Here is a 22,815-nt window from a genome sequence, read left to right on the forward strand (position 1 = left end):
TGTTGTTTACTATATATGCGCTCTTAATATATAAATATCGCCAATTTATGCCCCCCTTCTCTTTGTTACCCTGTTTCTGTAGTGCAGTGCAGGGGAGAGACCTGGGAGCCTTCCTCACCAGCGGAGCTGAGCAGGAAAATGGCGCTGAGTGCTGAGGAGAATAAGCTCCGCCCCTTTTTCGGCGGGCTTTTCCCCGGTTTTTAAGAAACTGGCCTGGGTTAAAATACATACATATAGCCTTAATGGCTATATGTGATGTATTTATTTTGCCACTAAAGGTAATTATATTGCTGCCCAGGGCGCCCCCAGTAGCGCCCTGCACCCTCCGTGACTGAGTCAGTGAGCCGTGTGACAACAATGGCGCACAGCTGCCGTGCTGTGCGCTACCTTCAAGAAGACTGAGGAGTCTTCTGCCGCCTGCTTTCCGGACCTCCGTTCTGCCGTCTCTTCAGCGTCTGTAAGGGGGATCGGCGGCGCGGCTCCGGGACGAACCCCAGGCTGACCTGTGTTCCGACTCCCTCTGGAGCTAAGTGTCCAGTAGCCTAAGACTCCAATCCATCCTGCACGCAGGTGAGTTGGAAATCTCTCCCCTAAGTCCCTCGATGCAGTGATCCTGTTGCCAGCAGGAATCACTGAGATTGAAACCTAAAAAAAAACTTTTCTAAACAGCTCTTTAGGAGAGCCACCTAGATTGCACCCTCTCGGACGGGCACAAAAACCTAACTTAACCTAACTGAGGCTTGGAGGAGGGTCATAGGGGGAGGAGCCAGTACGCACCATGTGACCTAAAAGCTTTTTTAGATGTGCCCTGTCTCCTGCGGAGCCCGCTATTCCCCATGGTCCTGACGGAGTCCCATGGTCCTGACGGAGTCCCAGCATCCACTAGGACGTTAGAGAAAAATCATTTTGAATCACACATCAGAAAGAAAATATTTCACGTATATTTTTATAATTTGGATTATTACTACTATACATGTATCACGCCTCTCTCTATCTAAATAGGTGTGATTTTTAGTTTTATACACACACACTTTTTTTTTTACAATGTCTTTATCCATCTGCCTTTAGTATGCATTTCAATGGTGACCAACATTCCCTAATGCAGACACCCCTCATTGCGAGGACCACTGCATTAGACAATGCAGAACACGAGAAATAAGGCTCCGCAGAAAACCCCAATTACTAATCCATGAACAGTGCAACAAATAGAATTTAATTTTAAAATCAGCAAAAAAACAAAACAAAAACCTTTAAATCTATCTTTACATTAACAAAAAAACAAACAAAAAAAACTTACAAGGTCTGCTCTGACTGGTGGTTGTTCGGGTTAAACCTATATGATGGAAGCTGTTCTATATCTGCTTTTGTTAATCCTCGTGGTTTTGCTTCACCAAGTCTTTCGGCTAGATTTAGCAATGCCTGCAAAGAACAAAATAAGCCAGACATATATTTTACAAAATATTCACCTAATTACAGGTTATGTGCATTAATCAGTAAGGGGTTAACAACTAATCTTTCAGATTGGTTAGACATAAATACAGGAGGGCCCAGCACAAACAGGCGAGGCTCCCTATATAAAATACAGCTATATAATCTGCCATTTAAAGAAAGGTTTACAACATTGTAACAGTGCTGTTCTGTAAAACATCAACCTTCTCTAAATGCTTGCTGAGCATGTCATACCAGAATCAAACAAGAAACATTAGATAGGAATGGTCAGCAAAAAACGAGTTTTATGGTAAGAACTTAGGTTATAGGCTTAGTAAAACTTGAGCGTAATAAGGATTTGTAGGTGGTATAAGCAATGGAGTTGAATAGGGATTTGGTATAGTATGGAGGGAAGAAATATGGATGGTAAATCAATTGAAGGTATAAGGAGACAGAAAAGCATTGGAGAGCCCCACTCTGTGTTACGCTGATTATTTCTGCTGCGGGGTACACTGGGCTCCACAAGGATAGACATTGGGGTGTAGAGTAGGATCTTGATCCGAAGCACCAACAGGCTCAAAAGCTTTGACCTTCTTCCCAAGATGCATAGCGCCGCCTCCTATATCACCCCGCCTCCGTGCACAGGAGCTCAGTTTTGTTAACCAGCCCAATGCAGTAGCAAGTAAAAGAGATGACAACTGCAAGTTGCCACAAACACCACACTCTCCCGACAGGAGAAGTGTCAGCGGCTAATACCATACCAACCCAAAGAAGCCAAGTGCATCAGGGTGGGCGCCTTGTGGAGCCCAGTGTACCTCGCGGAAAGAGTTTTAACAAAGGTAAGTTCTTACCATAAAACTTGTTTTCTGCTGCGGGGTACACTGGGCTCCACAAGGATAGACATTGGGGATGTCCTAAAGCAGTTCCTTATGGGAGGGGACGCACTGAAGCGGGCACAAGAACCCGGCGTCCAAAAGAAGCATCCTGGGAAGCGGCAGTATCGAAGGCATAGAACCTTATGAACGTGTTCACTGAGGACCACGTAGCCACCATGCACAATTGTTCAAGGGTCGCACCACGGCGGGCCGCCCAAGAAGGTCCAACAGACCAAGTAGAATGGGCCATAATGTGAGCAGGAGCTGACAGACCAGCCCTCACATAAGCATGTGCAATCACCATTCTAATCCATCTGGCCAAGTCTGCTTGTGAGCAGGCCAGCCCCGTTTGTGAAACCCAAACAGAATAAAGAGAGAATCAGATTTCCTAACAGAAGCAGTTCTCTTCACATAGATACGGAGAGCCCGTACCTCATCCAAAGACCGCTCTTTGAGAGACAGATCAGGAGAGACAAAGGCCGGTACCACAATCTCCTGATTAAGGTGGAACGAAGAAACCACCTTAGGCAAATAACCGGGACGAGTCCTAAGAACCACCCGGTCACGGTGAAATATCAGATATGGGGAACTACAAGACAAGGCACCCAAATCCGACACTCTTCCAGCTGAAGCAATAGCCAGCAGAAACACCACCTTAAGGGAAAACCACTCAAGATCAGCTGAACCAGGAGGTTCAAACGGAGACTCTTGTAACGCCTCCAAAACCACCAACAAGTCCCAAGGAGCCACAGGCGGGACGTAGGGAGGTTGGATACGCAACACACCCTGAGTAAAGGTATGCACATCAGGTAAAGTCGCAATCTTTCTCTGAAACCACACCAACAAGGCAGATATTTGAACCTTGAGGGAGGCCAGACGCAGGCCTAAGTCCAGGCCCTGCTGAAGAAAGGCCAACAACTTGGCTGTACTAAACGTGGAAGCGTCATAATTGTTAGATGCGCACCAAACAAAGTAAGAATGTCAGACCCTATGGTAAATCCGAGCAGAAGCCGGTTTCCGGGCCTGCAACAAAGTTTGAATGACCGCCTCAGAAAACCCTTTAGCCCTCAAGACGGAAGCTTCAAGAGCCGCACCGTCAAAGATAGCCGGGCTAGGTCCTGGTAGACACAGGGGCTCTGAACGAGGAGGTCTGGGCGTTGTGGAAGTAGAATTGGACGCTCTGACGATAGGCCCTGCAGGTCTGAGAACCAGTGCCGTCTGGGCCACGCTGGAGCTATGAGAAGCAGAATTCCTCTTTCTTGCTTGAACTTCCGAATTACCCTGGGCAGGAGTGACACCAGAGGGAACATGTATGGCAGCCGAATCCTCCACGGCACCGCCAGCGCATCCACGAATGCTGCTTGAGGATCCCTTGTCCTTGCTCCGAAGACCGAAGCCTTGTGATTGTGTCGAGACGCCATCAGATCTACGTCTGGAAAGCCCCACTTTTCCACTAGGAGTTGAAACACTGCTGGATGGAGGCCCCACTCTCCGGCGTGTACGTCCTGACGACTGAGAAAGTCTGCTTCCCAATTCAGGACTCCTGGAATGAATATTGCCGATACGGCCGGTAGATGGCGTTCCGCCCATTGCAGAATCCGTGAGACTTCCTTCATTGCCAACCGGCTTCGAGTGCCGCCATGATGATTTATGTAAGCCACTGTGGTGGCGTTGTCCGACTGTACTTGAACAGGACGGTTCTGAATTAAATGCTGGGCCAGGTTCAACGAATTGAAGACCGCCCGCAATTCCAGAATGTTGATCGAGAGGAGATCCACCGGCCCTGAAGGGAGTGTTGCTCCAGCACCGCACCCCAACCTCTTAGACTGGCATCTGTCAACAGGACCCAGTCGGATATCCAGAAGGGACGGCCCCTGCACAAATCATTGGTCCTGGAGCCACCAGTTCAGCGACAGACGGACCTCCGGAGTCAATGAGATCATGTGAGACCTGATCCGGTGAGGCAGGCCGTCCCACTTGGCTAGAATCAGCCTCTGGCGGGGGTGAGAATGGAATTGAGCATACTCCACCATGTCAAATGCTGACACCATGAGGCTCAGCACCTGCATCGCCGAATGTATCGACACTTGCGGATGAGAAAGGAAGCAACGAATCTTGTCCTGAAGCTTCAGGACTTTCTCCTGGGACAAGAACAACCGCTGGTTGTGAGTGTCCAATAGCGCTCCCAGGTGCACCATGCTCTGAGCAGGAACCAGGGAGGATTTCTTCTAGTTGATGAGCCACCTGTGGGCTTGCAGAAACCGGACAGTCATATACAGATTACGTAGGAGAAGTTCTGGGGAATTTGCCAGGATCAACAAGTCGTCCAGATACAGCAGGATCCTGATCCCTTGACGGCGGAGTACCACCGTCATTACCACCATAACTTTGGTGAATACTCGCGGAGTCGTAGTTAAACCAAAAGGTAACGCCCGAAACTGGTAATGGAGGTTGCCAATCGCAAACCTCAGGTACTGCTGATGTGACACTGCTATAGGAATTTGCAGGTAAGCATCTTGTATGTCCAGGGAGACCATATAATCCCCAGGTTCCAAGGCCAGAACTATAGAGCGAAGGGTTTCCATACGGAACTTGGAAACTTTCACAAACCAGTTCAATGCCTTGAGGCTGAGAATGGGCCGAGAAGACCCATTCAGTTTCGGGACTAGAAACTGCGGAGAATAGTACCCCCGGCCCCCTCTGAGCAAGAAGCACCTGCCTGTACCACCACTCCTGTATCCAGGAGGGTCTGTACCACCGAGTGTAGAGTTTTTGCCTTTGTCTGGTCCAAAGGGACGTCTGTCAGACAAAATCGATGAGGGGGACGGTTTTTGAAGGCTATGGCGTAACCTCGAGTGACGACTTCCCGTACCCAGGCATCTGAAGTGGTCTTCAACCATTCCTGGGTATACCCTAGAAGCCGGCCCCCCCCACCCTGGGATCCCCCAGGGGGAGGCCCGCCCCGTCATGCGGCAGGCTTATCGGTCTTGGAAGCTGGCCGACGGGCAGCCCAGGCTCTTTTGGGCTTTGGCTTACCAGGTTTGGAAGTGCGGGCCTGCTTGTGGTACGCCTGACCTTTTGCTTTACCTGAAGGACGAAAGGGGTGTAAGGAAGTACCTTTAGCCTTCGACACAGAAGGAGCGGTACTTGGCAGACAGGCAGTTTTGGCAGTAGCCAAGTCCGCCACTATCTTATTTAAGTCCTCCCCAAACAGAATCTCTCCCTTGACTGGGAGTACCTCCAGGGTTTTTCTAGAGTCCAGATCCACAGACCAGGATCTCAGCCACAATATCCGGCGAGCCAGGACTGACGTAGTAGAGGCCTTGGCTGCTAGAATACCGGCATTAGAAGCCGCCTCTTTAATATAGCGAGAAGCTGTGACAATATATGACAAGCATTGTCTAGCATAGTCAGAAGAGATTTCAGCTTCCAACTCTAGGGCCCATGCTTCAATAGCCTCTGCAGCCCATGTTGCTGCAATAGTGGGCCCTTGTGCAGCACCCGTGAGGTTGTAAATCGCTTTCAGACAATTCTCCACACGTTTATCCGTAGGCTCTTTTAGAGACATGACGGTAGTGACAGGTAGAGCTGAGGAAACCACCATCCTAGCCACATGAGAGTCTACTGGAGGAGGAGTTTCCCAAATTTTAGACAGCTCTGGCGCGAGGGGATAGCGAGCCAGCATCTTCTTTTGAGGCACAAACTTCTTTCCTGGCTTTCCCCAGGATTCCTGACGTATATCCACTAGGTGGTCAGAGTGAGGTAAAACTTGTTTAACCACCTTCTGACGCTTGAACCTATCTGGTTTCTTAGGAGGGACGGATGGCTCGGGATCATCCGTAATCTGTAGAATCAACTTAATAGCCTCCAAAAGATCAGGAACATTTACCTGTGAACTATCCTCCCCATCAGCAGTATCTGTGTCAGAATCTGTGGGGTCAGTGTAAGCGCCATCTTCATCAGACGAGGTGTCAGTGACAGCAGTGGATTGTGAGGAGGTAAGAGCTCGCTTAGAGGACCCCATGGTCATTAGGCGAGCGAGGACTTTTAGTAGCCAAGGACTGGTTAAATTTCTTCAATTGAGCAGACAAATTATCTGCCCACGGCGGGTTAGCCACGGGGACCACATACGGTTGAACCGGCATAGGAGGTCCCATAGGGGGTGTTAGTTTAGTAACTAGCGTATTTAGAAGCGTGGAGAAAGTAACCCACGGTGGGTCATTATGGACCCCCGTCGCCAAAGTCCCACTGGGGGGCAAGGAGCCCCCAGAACCAGACCCCGCAGCTGCTATAGTCTCCTCATAGGGATCTGTGGCTTCAGCAACACCGGCAGTGTGTTCAGCCCCAGAACCGTTACCTTCAGAAGCAGACATGATATAACTTGCAATATCAGGTAACACAGTACAATTGTCAGCAGCACAATACCTCATGCCCAAACCCCTGCGCAGTGTAGTCAGCACAAGCAGAGATACAGGAGAGATATGGTGACTAAAATCACAGAAAAAATACAAATTAGAGTATATCTTGTGAATATCCTATATTATAAAACCTGACGCACCAAGCCCCCTCAGGTTATAGAATATAGGGATCGCAAGGTGAGTGAGAGACACGCAATGGAAATCACTCAGCAAGCTAATGCACACACATATAGTCACAGTTATACAATGCAGAGGTTATTACCAACAATAATACTGCACTGGACCAGCTTTTATTATATATATATATATATATATATATATATATATATATATATATATATATATATATATATATATATATATATATATAAATAATCAATAGATATAATACTGCACAGTAAGAACTGGATGTATATCACAGGGTAATTGTACTAGAAACGCCTAACTAAATGTACTCTTTCTTAACTAACACTGTCTAATTGACATGTAGAATACTTAAGTGTCATGTAAAGTCGCAGCGCTGACAACCAGGCGGCTTTACAAAGGAGGATTTGCCCAAGCAGTCCCAGGAACAGTGTAGCTGGAGAAATAGCGCCCAAACACTGACAGGGAGTGAGGGAGAGACAGATATGCAGCTCCAGGGCGGGAACATTTACTGGAAATGGCGCCCTGGGGCTGGGGCTCCAGGTCTAAGCCTTATCCCCTCTGCTGGCAAAACCACCAGGTACTGCGGGCTGCTTGTAAAAAGGTTTAGAGAGAAAACCTGACCTGCACCCATGCCCCGATGATCTAGTGGGATCGCCTGTACTGCCACAGTGTCCACCAGCCGTGCCGGATCGCGATAAAGTGCACTTACCTCCTCACGAAGTGCGGCCACGCGATCCCAGAGAGCCCCAGCCGTGTGTGACTGACTTGGAAGAAAACCGGAGCCTCCTGCTGTAGGTACCCGGCAACCAGGGCGCGGGAGTGTACAGCGCCGCTGGGGGAGAGATGGAGCTGCAGCAGTTGATGTCTACTGACATCTAACACAATCTGTGCCTCTGCTGCAGCCCTTGTAGTCTTTTTTTCCTCAGAAAAAGCTTTTTCTAGAGCTGCTGTGAGCAGCTCTTCCTGTTACATGCTTGCACTGCAAGCACCAGCTACAAAACTGAGCTCCTGTGCACGGAGGCGGGGTGTTATAGGAGGCGGCTCTATGCATCTTGAGAAGAAGGTCAAAGCTTTTGAGCCTGTTGGTGCTTCGGATCAAGATCCTACTCTACACCCCAATGTCTATCCTTGTGGAGCCCAGTGTACCCCGCAGCAGAAATAATCAGCGTAACACAGAGTGGGGCTCTCCAATGCTTTTCTGTCTCCTTATACCTTCAATTGATTTACCATCCATATTTCTTCCCTCCATACTATCCCAAATCCCTATTCAACTCCATTGCTTATACCACCTACAAATCCTTATTACGCTCAAGCTTTACTAAGCCTATAACCTAATTCAATTGTAGCCTTTACCTGCACTATTGCATCATTTTCCATTGGATGCACCATTATTTCTAACATTAATAGCTTTTATCCCAGTTGCACTTGCTAGCTCTTCATACCTGAAACTGCCTACCTCCACTCGTGTGCACTCTATGGAACAGGAATGTATCTCTCTCTCTTCAATCTATTAAACACAATGCCAATTTGGTACAAACAGTGCTCCACAGCGACAAATAGATGAGTAGAACTTTAATTCACTAGGTTGTAAAACTTGAGTTTGCAGAGTAATACGCCATCATAGCATATAGCAATAGTGTAGTCCACTGTTCTCTATATATATATATATATATATACACATTTACTTAAAATTAAATAAATAAATAAAAATGCATCTAGTAATAGCAAATAAAAAAGGTTTGTGAATACATACACCAACCTCATAGTTTTCCACCTCCCCATCTTCTACATCCAACTCGAAGCTAAAGGCTGGTCCTACAGTAGGAGGCACTGGAAGCATTGATCTAAAAGTAGAAGAAACACAGTTAATAAAATACTGTAAAAAGCCACAAAAGAATAAAACTGATTCAACAAGTTGCTTCCTTAATTTTGACCTTAAATGCTGGAAGAAATTCTGTCACATGGAACATCTCCAATAGTGGACCGGTCCGATGAATTACCATTTCCGGGAGAAAATACATGAAACTTCATCTGTGTTACCCTCCACAAGATTTAAATGAACACCAAATTCCATAATCTAGCGTCTACCAATAGCCACATAGCCAAAAATCTGGACACAGATGCAGGGAGAGACAGCGCATCAGTACTAGGCTGACGCACTGTGGACGCTGACAGGGATTGCCGGAGGGGAGAGTTTTCACTCCCTCACCAGCAGCTGAAACAATATAATATATCTCGGTGCTAGTACCTCTAACTTTGATTCGGTAAAGAGGTGAAGCGGGAAGAGCCATACTGGCACCACATGTGTAAAGTCAATACATCTCACCCTTGTCTGGCATACAGTCTTTATGGAGAAAGTGATAAACCAACTTACGATAGGGAACTCCTCCTTAGGTGTGGACACAGATGCATTGGGTTTCTGCAGAATCCTAGAGCTAAGGTCAGATCATACTTGCCGATGCTGTGACAGCCAGCTCGGCATTACTGGGGGCATGGTCACAAGGGTGTAGCTGGACAGGGATGGAGTAAGGGGCGTGTCCACAAAATTGCATCATTGTGAAGCCGCCCCGTTACACAATGCAGAGCTTACAGGCATTCTGAGGCAGGAGATGGGGTCATGATGACGTCCTTCACGTCAAGACAATTCACGTCATGACAATTTAATATAGTTTAAAAAGTTTTTAAAAATATTATGCACATTTGCAGAATGCATCTCCTCATCAAAAACTGGGGGACACAGTGGGGTGGCGCGGTCGAATGTGATCTGACCATGCCAGTTAAGTTTTTCAACCAAGTTCTCCTTCCAAATCATGGCAACTACTAATAATTTCTGTAGTATCTGACACCCCCCCACCCCTCTTTTTTTTTTTAACAAGTAGTTACTTATATTTTTACATTTGTAAACTGTTCAATACTCTTTTCCATGGTTCACAAACATGTATTTTCTAAATTCTTTTGTTTGTATAATGGCTTATCAAACTGAAATTTTAAAAAGTAACAATATACTTGTAGATATGTCCTAGATTATGTCTTCCTAATTACTGCTTATAGAACAGACTAGGGGTCGGTTCAATTACACACTTTAAGCAGAGATTTCACCGTTAGTTATATTACTGCATAGTTTGCCAGATATATTCAGAAAGCGATACTGCTACCAGAGGTGTAGCTATGTGCCATGGTGCCCGGAGCAAGGGTATGTTTCGGAGCCCTCCTCCCCTGTACTGAATTGGGGGCCTGGCCAACATGTGTTGGCATGTTACATTTGAAAAGAAATAATATTTAAAAATCCTAAATCAGTGACATGGCCGGTTCTAGACCTTGTGGAGCTCAGGGCGAAAGTTTCCTTTGGGTGATCCCCATGTTTAAAATAGGGTCAGTGTGTGCTGAAGGCTTGTAACAATATAGGGGCATGGCAGTACGGATGATGTAATGGTTAGCAATACTGTCTCACAGCACTGAGGTCATGGGTTCGACTCCCACCACGGCCCTAACTGTGTGGAATTTGTATATTCTCCCTGTGCACACAATCCAAAAATAAACTGACAATTTTTGTTGGGAGCCAATTAACCTAACCCTGGTGTGTGTGTAGTGTAGGATAAGGAATATAGGGGGTCATTCTGACCCGATTGCACGCTGCAGTTGTTCACATCGGTACGATCGGGTCACAACTGCGCATGTGCTGGCGCCGCAGTGCGCCGCATGCCAGACAGCCGAAGGCCGTCATTGCCTAGTGATCGCCTCTGCCCGATTGACAGGCAGAGGCGGTCGCTGGGTGGGAGGGGTCGGAAGGCAGTGTTTTGCCGCCGTTTACAGGGCGTGGTCCAGCCAACACAGGCATGGCCGTACCATGCGGGGGGCAGGCCGCAGCGGCTGCGTGATGTCACACGCAGCTGCTGCGACCCAGGGCAGCGACAAGTAACTCCCGGCCAGCCGTAGGAGCTACGCTGGCCGGGAGTTACTCTTCAAGTACAAAAACATTGCAGCTGTGTGATGCTTTTTGTAATTGTGCGGGGAAAGGGGCGGCCAGACATGCGGGGCGGACTAGCCCTGTGCTGGGCGTCCCCCCGCATGTCTGTGTCAGTGATCGTAGCTATGCTAAATTTAGCACAGCTACGATCAGGTCGGAATGACCCCCATAGATTGTAAGCTCCCATGGTGCAGGGACTGATGTGAATGGCACAATATTTTCTGTAAAGTGATACGGAATGTGTGTGCACTATATGAATAACTGGTAATAATAAATAAATAATGGCTTTATTGGGAAGGTGCGTGGCCACAGAATAGTACCAATTCACATTACACAGTAGTGTCCATTATTCACATTAGACCACACAGTTGTATCCCTTATAAATGTTACACCACACAGTAGAGCCCCTTATACACATTACACTATGGTTGAGCCCCTTATACACATTACACCATGGTATAGCCGCTATGGAAATAGCTGTATTTAACTATTTACTTGTTTAATTCAAATAAATAAAAATAAAAGAAAACTATACATATCCCGACTGACGTGACCTCACAACCCCCAATTCCTCATTGAAAATAAAGCCCCAAATGTGACCCCCCCAGACCTGATAACACCCCAATCTCTGAATGAAAATAATGCCCCAAAACAGACACCCCCAATATAATAATCCCCCCCCCAGAGACCTGAAACCTCCAAACTCTCAATGAAAATAATGTACCAAAATTAACTCCCTCCCACCTGATTTGAAAAACCCCCAATGCCTCAATGAAAATAACGCTCTAGAATTGCCATCCAAGACTTGCTAATCCCACTATGCTTCAATGAAAATGTCCCAGAATTGCCTGAAGGGCACAGAGAGCTGCACCACAGCAGTCTGAGGGGCAGAGAGAAGTGCTGCAGCAGCCTGAGAGACAAAATGAGGTGCTGCAGCTTCTAATTCAGAGAGAGGTGCTGCAGCAGCAGCTGGGGCAGAGAGGTGTTGCAGCATCAATGTAGAGAGAAGTGCTGCCGCAGACGGGGCAGATAGAGGTACTACAGCAGCCAAGGCAGAGAGAGGTTTTGCAGAAGCTGAGGCAGAAAGAGGTGCTGCAGCAGCTAGGGCAAAGAGAGCTGCGGCAGCATCTGAAGTAGAGACATGTGCTGCAGTTTCCAGGAAAGGCAGAGGTGCTGTAGCAGCAGGGGCAGAGTGTGGTGCTGCAGGACAGAAGTAAGCCTGCTACAAGCAGACAGTGAGACATAAATAGGGCAGCAGAGCTCTGACATGTGCCAGCTGTCAGTGTATCCTGCTGTCGCCGCTGGCCTGCCTTGTTCCCTACCTAGTCTCCGAGTCAGTGTGTGCCCTTCTGCTTCTCCTCCTCCTGCTCTGTGGCTGTCAGTACAGTGGCCTGTGGGAAGGGGGGTGGCGGGTGACAGCTCGCCCTCTAAAGTCTCCGGCGCCCAGTGCTCAAGCTCCACCGGAGCCACCCTCGCTACACCCCTGCCTGCTACCACCGCTATTCAATTATAAAATGCTTATTGCGGAGGTTGCAAAGTAAGTTTGCATAGTACCCATGAGAAATGTGAGGAAAAGTAGGAAAAATCAACCTAATCTTGAAAAAGTGGCCAAGAAGATGCAGGTTATGATAGATAACGGTTAGTGGCATAAGCAATGTATAGTGCTGCTAATTGAATTGGCTCTAATAGTAACTTTTTTTTTGTTTTTTCTGTATTGTTCAGACTTTCACTTTAACAAATAAAAAAATAAAAAATTACAGTTTTTACTTCAATAAGGAAAAAGTGCTCCCTAAAAGAAAGGCACATGCTGTTTTTCTCCAAGCAAGCAAAATGGGGAGGGGGCACTATAGGAACACCGTTAACACAGCTGAACACTTCTCAGCATTGCAAAACATCTGTGGTCACTTTCCAGCTGGATTTAAATTCAGCGTCACAGTAAGATGATGAGGCCAGGTGATGTTTTATTTGTCATTATGACTTATTTTTTTGTTATTTTATGCGACTTTCAGGGGTGGGGCAGCTTTGGCAATCTGGAGGCATCCGTACTGGCCCTGAAATGAAGAGAGCAGTGACTTGATGCGGGGGGAGGGGGTGGAACCAATAATGTGCCTAGGGGCAGCCTGACCACGAAATTCGCACATGGAAATATTGTTTGATAAATCTGAATAAAAAAGGTCTCTGGGCTCTGTGGATATACACAGTTAGGTCTAAACATATTTGGACACTGACACAATTTTCATAATTTTCGCTCTGTACGCCTTCACAGTGGATTTGAAATTAAACAAATGAATCATGGGCTCAAATGCAATTGGACCAAGGAACATAAATCATAAATACAATGTTAATTTTTAGTACTTATTGTTTTAAGAATCCTTTGCAAGCAATGACTGCCTGAAGTCTGGAACCCATGGACATCACCAAATGCTGGGTTCACTCCTGTGTTACACTTTGCCCTGCAGTGATCTTCACTTGTTTGCTCGTGGGTCTTTCTGCATTTAATTTGGTCTCTAGCAAGTGAAAGGCATACTGGTTGAGATCAGACGATTAACTCCGCCACTACAGAATATTCCACTTTCCAGCCTTAAACTCCTGGGTTGCTTCTACAATATGTTTTGGTTCATCTATACTGTGAATATCTGTCCAATCAACTATGCGGAAGCTAAGCAGACCTTATATTTCCTATAAACTTCAGAAATATGGCTGCTTCTGTTTTTGGTCATATTATCAAAATATTAGTTACCCAGGTTTCCTCCCACAATCCAAAACTACACTGATAGGGTTAATTTTGTTGGGATTCAATGAACCTAGCGTGAGTGTGATAGGGAATATAGAGTGTAAGCTCCACTGGGGAAGGAACTGATGTGAATGGCCAAATACTCTCTGTAAAGAGCTGTGGAATGTGTGCGCTATATAAAAAAACAATAGTAATAATACTCTTGCTCCCACTACATTGGCTATGTTTGCACTATTCTCGGCGACTGCACTTCTCTTCATACTCCCAAAAATCTCATTCCCCCTCACATATTGTCTATTTATTTTTTATGACACTTGTGGCTTGGAAAATCATGTGTGTGAAAACCTCTAGGCCTTTTACTTATCCTAATATAACAAAAGGCTAACACTGCTCTTCACTGCTATGGTGGGAATTCAAGTATTTTGTAAACTGACTGCCACTACTAGATTGTGACCGGACAGAGGAATTCAAGTGCTTCCCCATTTGGCCGCGCACAGCCGTCACTGGCATTAATGTTGTTGGTAACTAGTTCTACATATATTACTTTTACAGGCAATCCATTATTCACCCTTGGGCTAGATAACTTACTTCTTAACTAGAGGGATAAAGGTATAGCCAGAATCAAAGATATGTTTTCGACCATGGTGGAGTCATTCTCCCTTTTAGTGCCTTCATAACCAGTATCATACACCTAAAAACAATTTTATATGTATCTTCAAGTTACTCACTTTGCTCATTCCTTTATGTTACAATCCCTGAGCTGGTTCAAAAATTGCTATAGCTTATCCTGATTCACCCATATAATACTAAATCTCAGTTTAGATCTCGTTGGCACATCTCACACTTAAGGCCCATACACACTTGACGATAAAATGAGCGACGTCGTTCATTTCAGCCCTCATCAATGACGTCGCTCATTATATCGTCAAGTGTGTATGCATCCGACGACCACTGATGCGCAGCCCCGCGGGACGTTAACGACCCTCGCTTATCTGTGGAGCATGTATGCTCAATTTCCACTATGGTCGTTACCAAATAGAGACGTCGTTGAACGTGTATGGTGTGAACGACCAACGACCAAGCCACTCCCCGGACACACCCAGCGCCATTACACTGGACTCGCCAGCCCTGTTCCCAGCTCATTATTTTAATAAACTGTTCAGCTTGGATGCTTCAACGATGAATGGTCTTTGGTCGTTGATAGTGTGTATGCTCATGTCGTTTGCTCAGCTGTTCAAGGGAAGTCGTTAACGACATGTGCATCGTCAAGTGTGTATGGGCCTTAAGGTTTGGAAGCAGACTGTATCCTTCTGGAGAAAGGACATACACCATTTCTTCTGCAAATGCGTTAATTGATCACTATGAATAGTCTTTGAAGTTCCCATGTTGCTCCTGGTTACAGGATGTTCCCATAAACCTGACAGTCCAACAAAATCTGTCATCCAGATAAACTGGATAAAATAAGATTTTACTTACCGATAAATCTATTTCTCGTAGTCCGTAGTGGATGCTGGGACTCCGTCAGGACCATGGGGATTAGCGGCTCCGCAGGAGACAGGGCACAAAAATAAAAGCTTTAGGACTAGGTGGTGTGCACTGGCTCCTCCCCCTATGACCCTCCTCCAAGCCTCAGTTAGGATACGGTGCCCGGACGAGCGTACACAATAAGGAAGGATTTTGAATCCCGGGTAAAACTCATACCAGCCACACCAATCACACCGTACAACCTGTGATCTGAACCCAGTTAACAGTATGACAAACGTAGGAGCCTCTGAACAGACGGCTCACAACAATAACAACCCGATTTTTTTTGTAACAATAACTATGTACAAGTATTGCAGACAATCCGCACTTGGGATGGGCGCCCAGCATCCACTACGGACTACGAGAAATAGATTTATCGGTAAGTAAAATCTTATTTTCTCTGACGTCCTAGTGGATGCTGGGACTCCGTCAGGACCATGGGGATTATACCAAAGCTCCCAAACGGGCGGGAGAGTGCGGATGACTCTGCAGCACCGAATGAGAGAACTCCAGGTCCTCTTTAGCCAGGGTATCAAATTTGTAGAATTTTACAAACGTGTTCTCCCCCGACCACGCAGCTGCTCGGCAGAGTTGTAATGCCGAGACCCCTCAGGCAGCCGCCCAAGATGAGCCCACCTTCCTTGTGGAATGGGCCTTGATAGATTTAGGCTGTGGCAGGCCTGCCACAGAATGTGCAAGTTGAATTGTGCTACAAATCCAACGAGCAATCGTCTGCTTAGAAGCAGGAGCACCCAGCTTGTTGGGTGCATACAGTATAAACAGCGAGTCAGATTTTCTGACTCCAGCCGTCCTTGAAATATATATTTTCAATGCCCTGACAACGTCCAGCAACTTGGAATCCTCCAAAATCGGTAGTAGCCGCAGGCACCACAATAGGCTGGTTCAGGTGAAACGCTGAAACCACCTTAGGCAGAAACTGAGGACGCGTCCGCAGTTCTGCCCTGTCCGAATGGAAAATCAGATATGGGCTTTTATACGATAAAGCCGCCAATTCTGACACTCTCCAGGCTGAAGCCAGGGCCAGTAGCATGGTTACTTTCCATGTAAGATATTTCAAATCCACCGATTTGAGTGGCTCAAACCAATGGGATTTGAGAAAATCCAAAACTACATTAAGATCCCACGGAGCCACTGGGGGCACAACCGGGGGCTGTATATGTAGTACTCCTTTTACAAAAGTCTGGACTTCAGGAACTGAAGCCAATTCTTTCTGGAAGAAAATCGACAGGGCCGAAATTTGAACCTTAATGGACCCTAATTTGAGGCCCATAGACAATCCTGTTTGCAGGAAATGTAGGAATCGACCCAGTTGAAATTCCTCCGTCGGGGCCTTCCTGGCCTCACACCACGCAACATATTTTCTCCAAATGCGGTGATAATGTTGTGCAGTCACCTCCTTCCTGGCTTTTACCAGGGTAGGGATGACCTCTTCCGGAATGCCTTTTTCCCTTAGAATTCGGCGTTCAACCGCCATGCCGTCAAACGCAGCCGCGGTAAGTCTTGGAATAGACACGGTCCCTGCTGAAGCAGGTCCCGTCTTAGAGGTAGAGGCCACGGATCTTCCGTGAGCATCTCCTGAAGTTCCGGGTACCAAGTTCTTCTTGGCCAATCCGGAGCCACGAGATATAATTCTCAGTACTTTTGGTATGAGAGGCAGAGGAGGAAACACATACACTGACTGGAACACCCACGGTGTTACCAGAGCGTCCACAGCTATTGCCTGAGGGTCTCTTGACCTGGCGCAATACCTGTCCAGTTTTTTGTTGAGGCGGGACGCCATCATATCCACCTTTGGTTTTTCCCAACGGTTCACAATCATGTGGAAGACTTCTGGATGAAGTCCCCACTCTCCCGGGTGTAGATCGTGTCTGCTGAGGAAGTCCGCTTCCCAGTTGTCCACTCCCGGAATGAACACTGCTGACAGTGCTATCACATGATCTTCCGCCCAGCGAAGAATCCTTGCAGCTTCTGCCATTGCCCTCCTGCTTCTTGTGCCGCCCTGTCTGTTTACGTGGGCGACTGCCGTGATGTTGTCCGACTGGATCAACACCGGCTGACCCTGAAGCAGGGGTTTTGCCAGGCTTAGAGCATTGTAAATCGCTCTTAGCTCCAGTATATTTATGTGAAGAGACATCTCCAGGCTTGACCACACTCCCTGGAAGTTTCTTCCCTGTGTGACCGCTCCCCAGCCTCTCAGACTGGCATCCGTGGTCACCAGGACCCAGTCCTGTATGCCGAATCTGCGGCCCTCTAACAGATGAGCACTCTGCAACCACCACAGAAGAGACACCCTTGTCCGTGGAGACAAAGTTATCCGCTGATGCATCTGCAGATGAGATCCGGACCATTTGTCCAGCAGATCCCACTGAAAAGTTCGTGCGTGGAATCTGCCGAATGGAATCGCTTCGTAAGAAGCCACCATTTTTCCCAGGACTCTTGTGCATTGATGCACAGACACTTTTCCTGGTTTTAGGAGGTTCCTGACAAGTTCGGATAACTCCCTGGCTTTCTCCTCCGGAAGAAACACCTTTTTCTGAACCGTGTCCAGAATCATTCCCAGGAACAGCAGACGTGTCGTCGGGGTCAATTGAGATTTTGGAAAATTCAGAATCCACCCGTGCTGTTGCAGCACTACTTGGGTTAGTGCTACTCCGTCCTCCAGCTGTTCTCTGGACCTTGCCCTTATCAGGAGATCGTCCAAGTAAGGGATAATTAATACGCCTTTTCTTCGCAGAAGAAACATCATTTCGGCCATTACCTTGGTAAAGACCCGAGGTGCCGTGGACAATCCAAACGGCAGCGTCTGAAACTGATAATGACAGTTTTGCACCACGAACCTGAGGTACCCTTGATGTGAAGGGCAAATTGGGACATGCAGGTAAGCATCCTTGATGTCCAGGGACACCATAAAGTCCCCTTCTTCCAGATTCGCTATCACTGCTCTGAGTGACTCCATCTTGAACTTGAATTTTTGTATGTACAGGTTCAAAGATTTCAGATTTAGAATAGGTCTTACCGAGCCGTCCGGCTTCGGTACCACAAATAGTGTGGAATAATACCCCTTTCCCTGTTGTAGGAGGGGTACCTTGACTATCACCTGCTGAGAATACAGCTTGTGAATGGCTTCCAATACCGTCGCCCTGTCTGAGGGAGACGTTGGCAGAGCAGACTTTAGGAACCGGCGAGGGGGAGACTTCTCGAATTCCAACCTGTAACCCTGAGATACTACCTGCAGGATCCAGGGGTCCACCTGTGAGTGAGCCCACTGTGCGCTGAAATTCTTGAGTCGACCCCCCACCGCCCCTGAGTCCGCTTGTAAAGCCCCAACGTCATGCTGAGGGCTTTGCAGAAGCCGGGGAGGGCTTCTGCTCCTGGAAGGGAGCTGCTTGGTGCACTCTCTTACCCTTTCCTTTGCCTCGGGGCAGATATGACTGTCCTTTTGCCCGCTTGTTCTTATAGGAACGAAAGGACTGCGGCTGAAAAGACGGTGTCTTTTTCTGTTGGGAGGGGACCTGAGGTAAAAAGGTGGATTTCCCAGCTGTTGCCGTGGCCACCAAATCCGATAGACCGACCCCAAATAATTCCTCCCCTTTATACGGCAATACTTCCATATGCCGTTTGGAATCCGCATCACCTGACCACTGTCGCGTCCATAAACTTCTTCTGGCAGATATGGACATCGCACTTACTCTCGATGCCAGAGTGCAAATATCCCTCTGAGCATCTTGCATATAAAGAAAAGCATCCTTTAATTGCTCTATAGTCAATAAAATACTGTCCCTATCCAGGGTATCAATATTTTCAGTCAGGGAATCCGACCAAACCACCCCAGCACTGCACATCCATGCTGAGGCGATGGCTGGTCGCAGTATAACACCAGTATGAGTGTATATACTTTTCAGGGTAGTTTCCAGCCTCCTATCAGCTGGATCCTTGAGGGCGGCCGTTTCAGGAGACGGTAACGCCACTTGTTTTGATAAGCGTGTGAGTGCCTTATCCACCCTAGGGGGTGTTTCCCAGCGCGCCCTAACCTCTGGCGGGAAAGGATATAATGCCAATAACTTCTTTGAAATTAGCAGTTTTCTATCGGGGTTAACCCACGCTTCATCACACACTTCATTCAATTCCTCTGATTCAGGAAAAACTACAGGTAGTTTTTTCAGACCCCACATAATACCCCTTTTTGTGGTACTTGCAGTATCAGAGATATGCAAAGCCTCCTTCATTGCCGTGATCATATAACGTGTGGCCCTACTGGAAAATACGTTTGTTTCTTCACCGTCGACACTAGATTCGGTGTCCGTGTCTGGGTCTGTGTCGACCGACTGAGGTAAAGGGCGTTTTACAGCCCCTGACGGTGTCTGAGACGCCTGGACAGGTACTAACTGGTTTGCCGGCCGTCTCATGTCGTCAACTGATTTTTGTAACGTGCTGACATTATCACGTAATTCCATAAACAAAGCCATCCATTCCGGTGTCGACTCCCTAGGGGGTGACATCACCATTACCGGCAATTGCTCCGCCTCCACACCAACATCGTCCTCATACATGTCGACACACACGTACCGACACACAGCAGACACAGGGAATGCTCTTATCGAAGACAGGACCCCACTAGCCCTTTGGGGAGACAGAGGGAGAGTTTGTCAGCACACACCCAAGCGCTATAAATATATAGGAACAACCCTACAGAAGTGTTGTTTCCTTTATAGCAGCTTAATATATCAATATCGCCAAAAAAGTGCCCCCCCTCTCTGTTTTTTTTACCCTGTTTCTGTAGTGCAGTGCAGGGGAGAGTCCTGGGAGCCTTCCTCGCAGCGGAGCTGTGCAGGAAAATGGCGCTGTGTGCCGAGGAGATAGGCCCCGCCCCCTATTTCGGCGGGCTCTTCTCCCGGTGTTTGTGAGACCTGGCAGGGGTTAAATACATCCATATAGCCCCAGGGGCTATATGTGATGTATTTTTAGCCAGAACAAGGTATTATCATTGCTGCCCAGGGCGCCCCCCCCCCCAGCGCCCTGCACCCTCAGTGACCGCTGGTGTGAAGTGTGCTGACAACAATGGCGCACAGCTGCAGTGCTGTGCGCTACCTCATGAAGACTGAAAAGTCTTCTGCCGCCGGTTTCTGGACCTCTTCACTTTTCGGCATCTGCAAGGGGGTCGGCGGCGCGGCTCCGGGACCGGACTCCATGGCTGGGCCTGTGTTCGATCCCTCTGGAGCTAATGGTGTCCAGTAGCCTAAGAAGCCAATCCATCCTGCACGCAGGTGAGTTCACTTCTTCTCCCCTAAGTCCCTCGTTGCAGTGAGCCTGTTGCCAGCAGGACTCACTGAAAATAAAAAACCTAATAACTTTTTCTAAGCAGCTCTTTAGGAGAGCCACCTAGATTGCACCCTGCTCGGACGGGCACAAAAACCTAACTGAGGCTTGGAGGAGGGTCATAGGGGGAGGAGCCAGTGCACACCACCTAGTCCTAAAGCTTTTATTTTTGTGCCCTGTCTCCTGCGGAGCCGCTAATCCCCATGGTCCTGACGGAGTCCCAGCATCCACTAGGACGTCAGAGAAAATAAAATTTTACTTACCGGTAAATCTATTTCTCGCAGTCCGTAGAGGATGCTGGGGACTCCGTAAGGACCATGGGTAATAGACGGGCTCCGCAGGAGATAGGGCACTTTAAGAAAGCTTTGGATTCAGGGTGTGCACTGGCTCCTCCCTCTATGTCCCTCCTCCAGACCTCAGTTAGAGAAACTGTGCCCAGAGGAGATGAACAGTACGAGGAAAGGAATTTTGCAAATCTAAGGGCAAGATTCATACCAGCCACACCAATCACACCGTATAACTTGTGATAAACTACCCAGTTAACAGTATGAACAATAACATAGCCTCGGTTCAAACCCGATCAACTATAACATAACCCTTATATAAGCAATAACTATATACAAGTCTTGCAGAAGAAGTCCGCACTTGGGACGGGCGCCCAGCATCCTCTACGGACTACGAGAAATAGATTTACCAGTAAGTAAAATCTTATTTTCTCTAACGTCCTAGAGGATGCTGGGGACTCCGTAAGGACCATGGGGATTATACCAAAGCTCCCAAACGGGCGGGAGAGTGCGGATGACTCTGCAGCACCGATTGAGCAAACAGGATGTCCTCCTCAGCCAGGGTATCAAACTGGGTTCACTACGGCTGGCCGGCGGTCGGGCTCCCGGCGACCAGCATCCCGGCGCCGGGAGCCCGACCGCCGGCTTACCGACAGCTTGGCGAGCGCAAATGAGCCCCTTGCGGGCTCGCTACGCGCGCCACACTATTTTATTCTCCCTCTATGGGGGTCGTGGACCCCCACGAGGGAAAATAATTGTCGGTATGCCGGCTGTCGGGCTCCCGGCGCCGGTATACTGAGCGCCGGGAGCCCGACCGCCGGCAAACAGAAGACCACCCTATCAAACTTATAGAACTTTGCAAAGGTGTTTGACCCCGACCAAGTAGCAGCTTGGCACAGTTGTAGTGCAGAGACCCCTCGGGCAGCCGCCCAAGAAGAGCCCACCTTCCTAGTGGAATGGGCCTTAACCGATTTAGGCAATGGCAATCCTCCCGAAGAATGCGCCTGCTGAATCGTGTTACAGATCCAGCGAGCAATAGTCTGCTTTGAAGCAGGAGCGCCAACCTTGTTGGCCGCATACAGAATAAACAAAGCTTCGGTCTTCCTGATCCTAGCCGTTCTGGTCACATAAATCTTCAAAGCCCTGACCACATCCAGGGACTCGGAATCCTCCAAGTCCCATGTAGCCACAGGCACAATAGGTTGGTTCATATGAAAAAAGATGAGACCACCTTGGGCAGAAATTGAGGACGAGTCCTCAACTCTGCCCTATCCACATGAAAAATCAGGTATGGGCTTTTATATGATAAAGCCGCCAATTCCGAAACACGCCTTGTAGAAGCTAAGGCCAACAACATAACCACTTTCCAAGTGAGGTATTTCAACTCTACTGTTTTGAGTGGTTCAAACCAAGGTGACTTGAGGAAACTTAATACCACGTTAAGGTCCCAAGGCGCCACCGGAGGCACAAAGGGAGGCTGAACATGCAGCACGCCCTTCACAAAAGTCTGTACTTCAGGAAGAGAAGCCAATTCTCTTTGAAAGAAAATGGATAAGGCCGAAATTTGAACCTTTATGGACCCTAATTTGAGGCCCAAATTCACTCCCGTTTGAAGGAAGTGAAGCAGACGGCCCAACTGGAACTCCTCCGTAGGAGCAGTTCTGGCCTCACACCAAGAAACATATTTTCGCCATATATGGTGATAATGTTTCGACGTCACGTCCTTCCTAGCCTTGATCAGGGTAGGAATGACCTCCTCCGGAATCCCTTTTTCCGCTAGGATCCGGCGTTCAACCGCCATGCCGTCAAACGTAGCCGCGGTAAGTCTTGGAACAGACAGGGCCCCTGCTGCAGCAGGTCCTGCCTTAGAGGAAGAGGCCACGGATCTTCTGTGAGCAACTCTTGCAGATCCAGATACCAAGTCCTCCTTGGCTAATCCAGAACAATGAGGATTGTTCTGACCCTTCTTATTCTTATTATCCTCAACACCTTGGGTATGAGAGGTAGAGGAGGAAACACATAGACCAATCTGAACACCCAAGGTGTCACCAGAGCGTCTACCGCAACCGCCTGAGGGTCTCTTGACCTGGCGCAATACCTC

The 22,815-nt window shown here is 47.9% G+C and overlaps 1 protein-coding gene across 4 annotated transcripts in view; it reads right to left on the minus strand.

Moving 5' to 3' along the window:
* Positions 1–22,815, minus strand: part of RNF38 (ring finger protein 38) — a 514,010-nt gene that overhangs the window by 10,122 nt on the left and 481,073 nt on the right. For 3 of the 4 annotated variants that reach the window (XM_063914635.1, XM_063914638.1, XM_063914639.1), the window contains 2 exons: positions 8,622–8,712; positions 1,298–1,419 (listed from right to left, as the gene is read on the minus strand). In XM_063914635.1, coding sequence (XP_063770705.1) covers positions 1,298–1,419; positions 8,622–8,712 — 213 coding nt within the window. The remainder of the gene's footprint in view (positions 1–1,297; positions 1,420–8,621; positions 8,713–22,815) is intronic. The other variant, XM_063914636.1, reaches the window with a different exon arrangement.

The sequence above is a fragment of the Pseudophryne corroboree genome, chromosome 1 (genome assembly GCF_028390025.1).
Source record: "Pseudophryne corroboree isolate aPseCor3 chromosome 1, aPseCor3.hap2, whole genome shotgun sequence".
NCBI lineage: Eukaryota > Metazoa > Chordata > Amphibia > Anura > Myobatrachidae > Pseudophryne > Pseudophryne corroboree.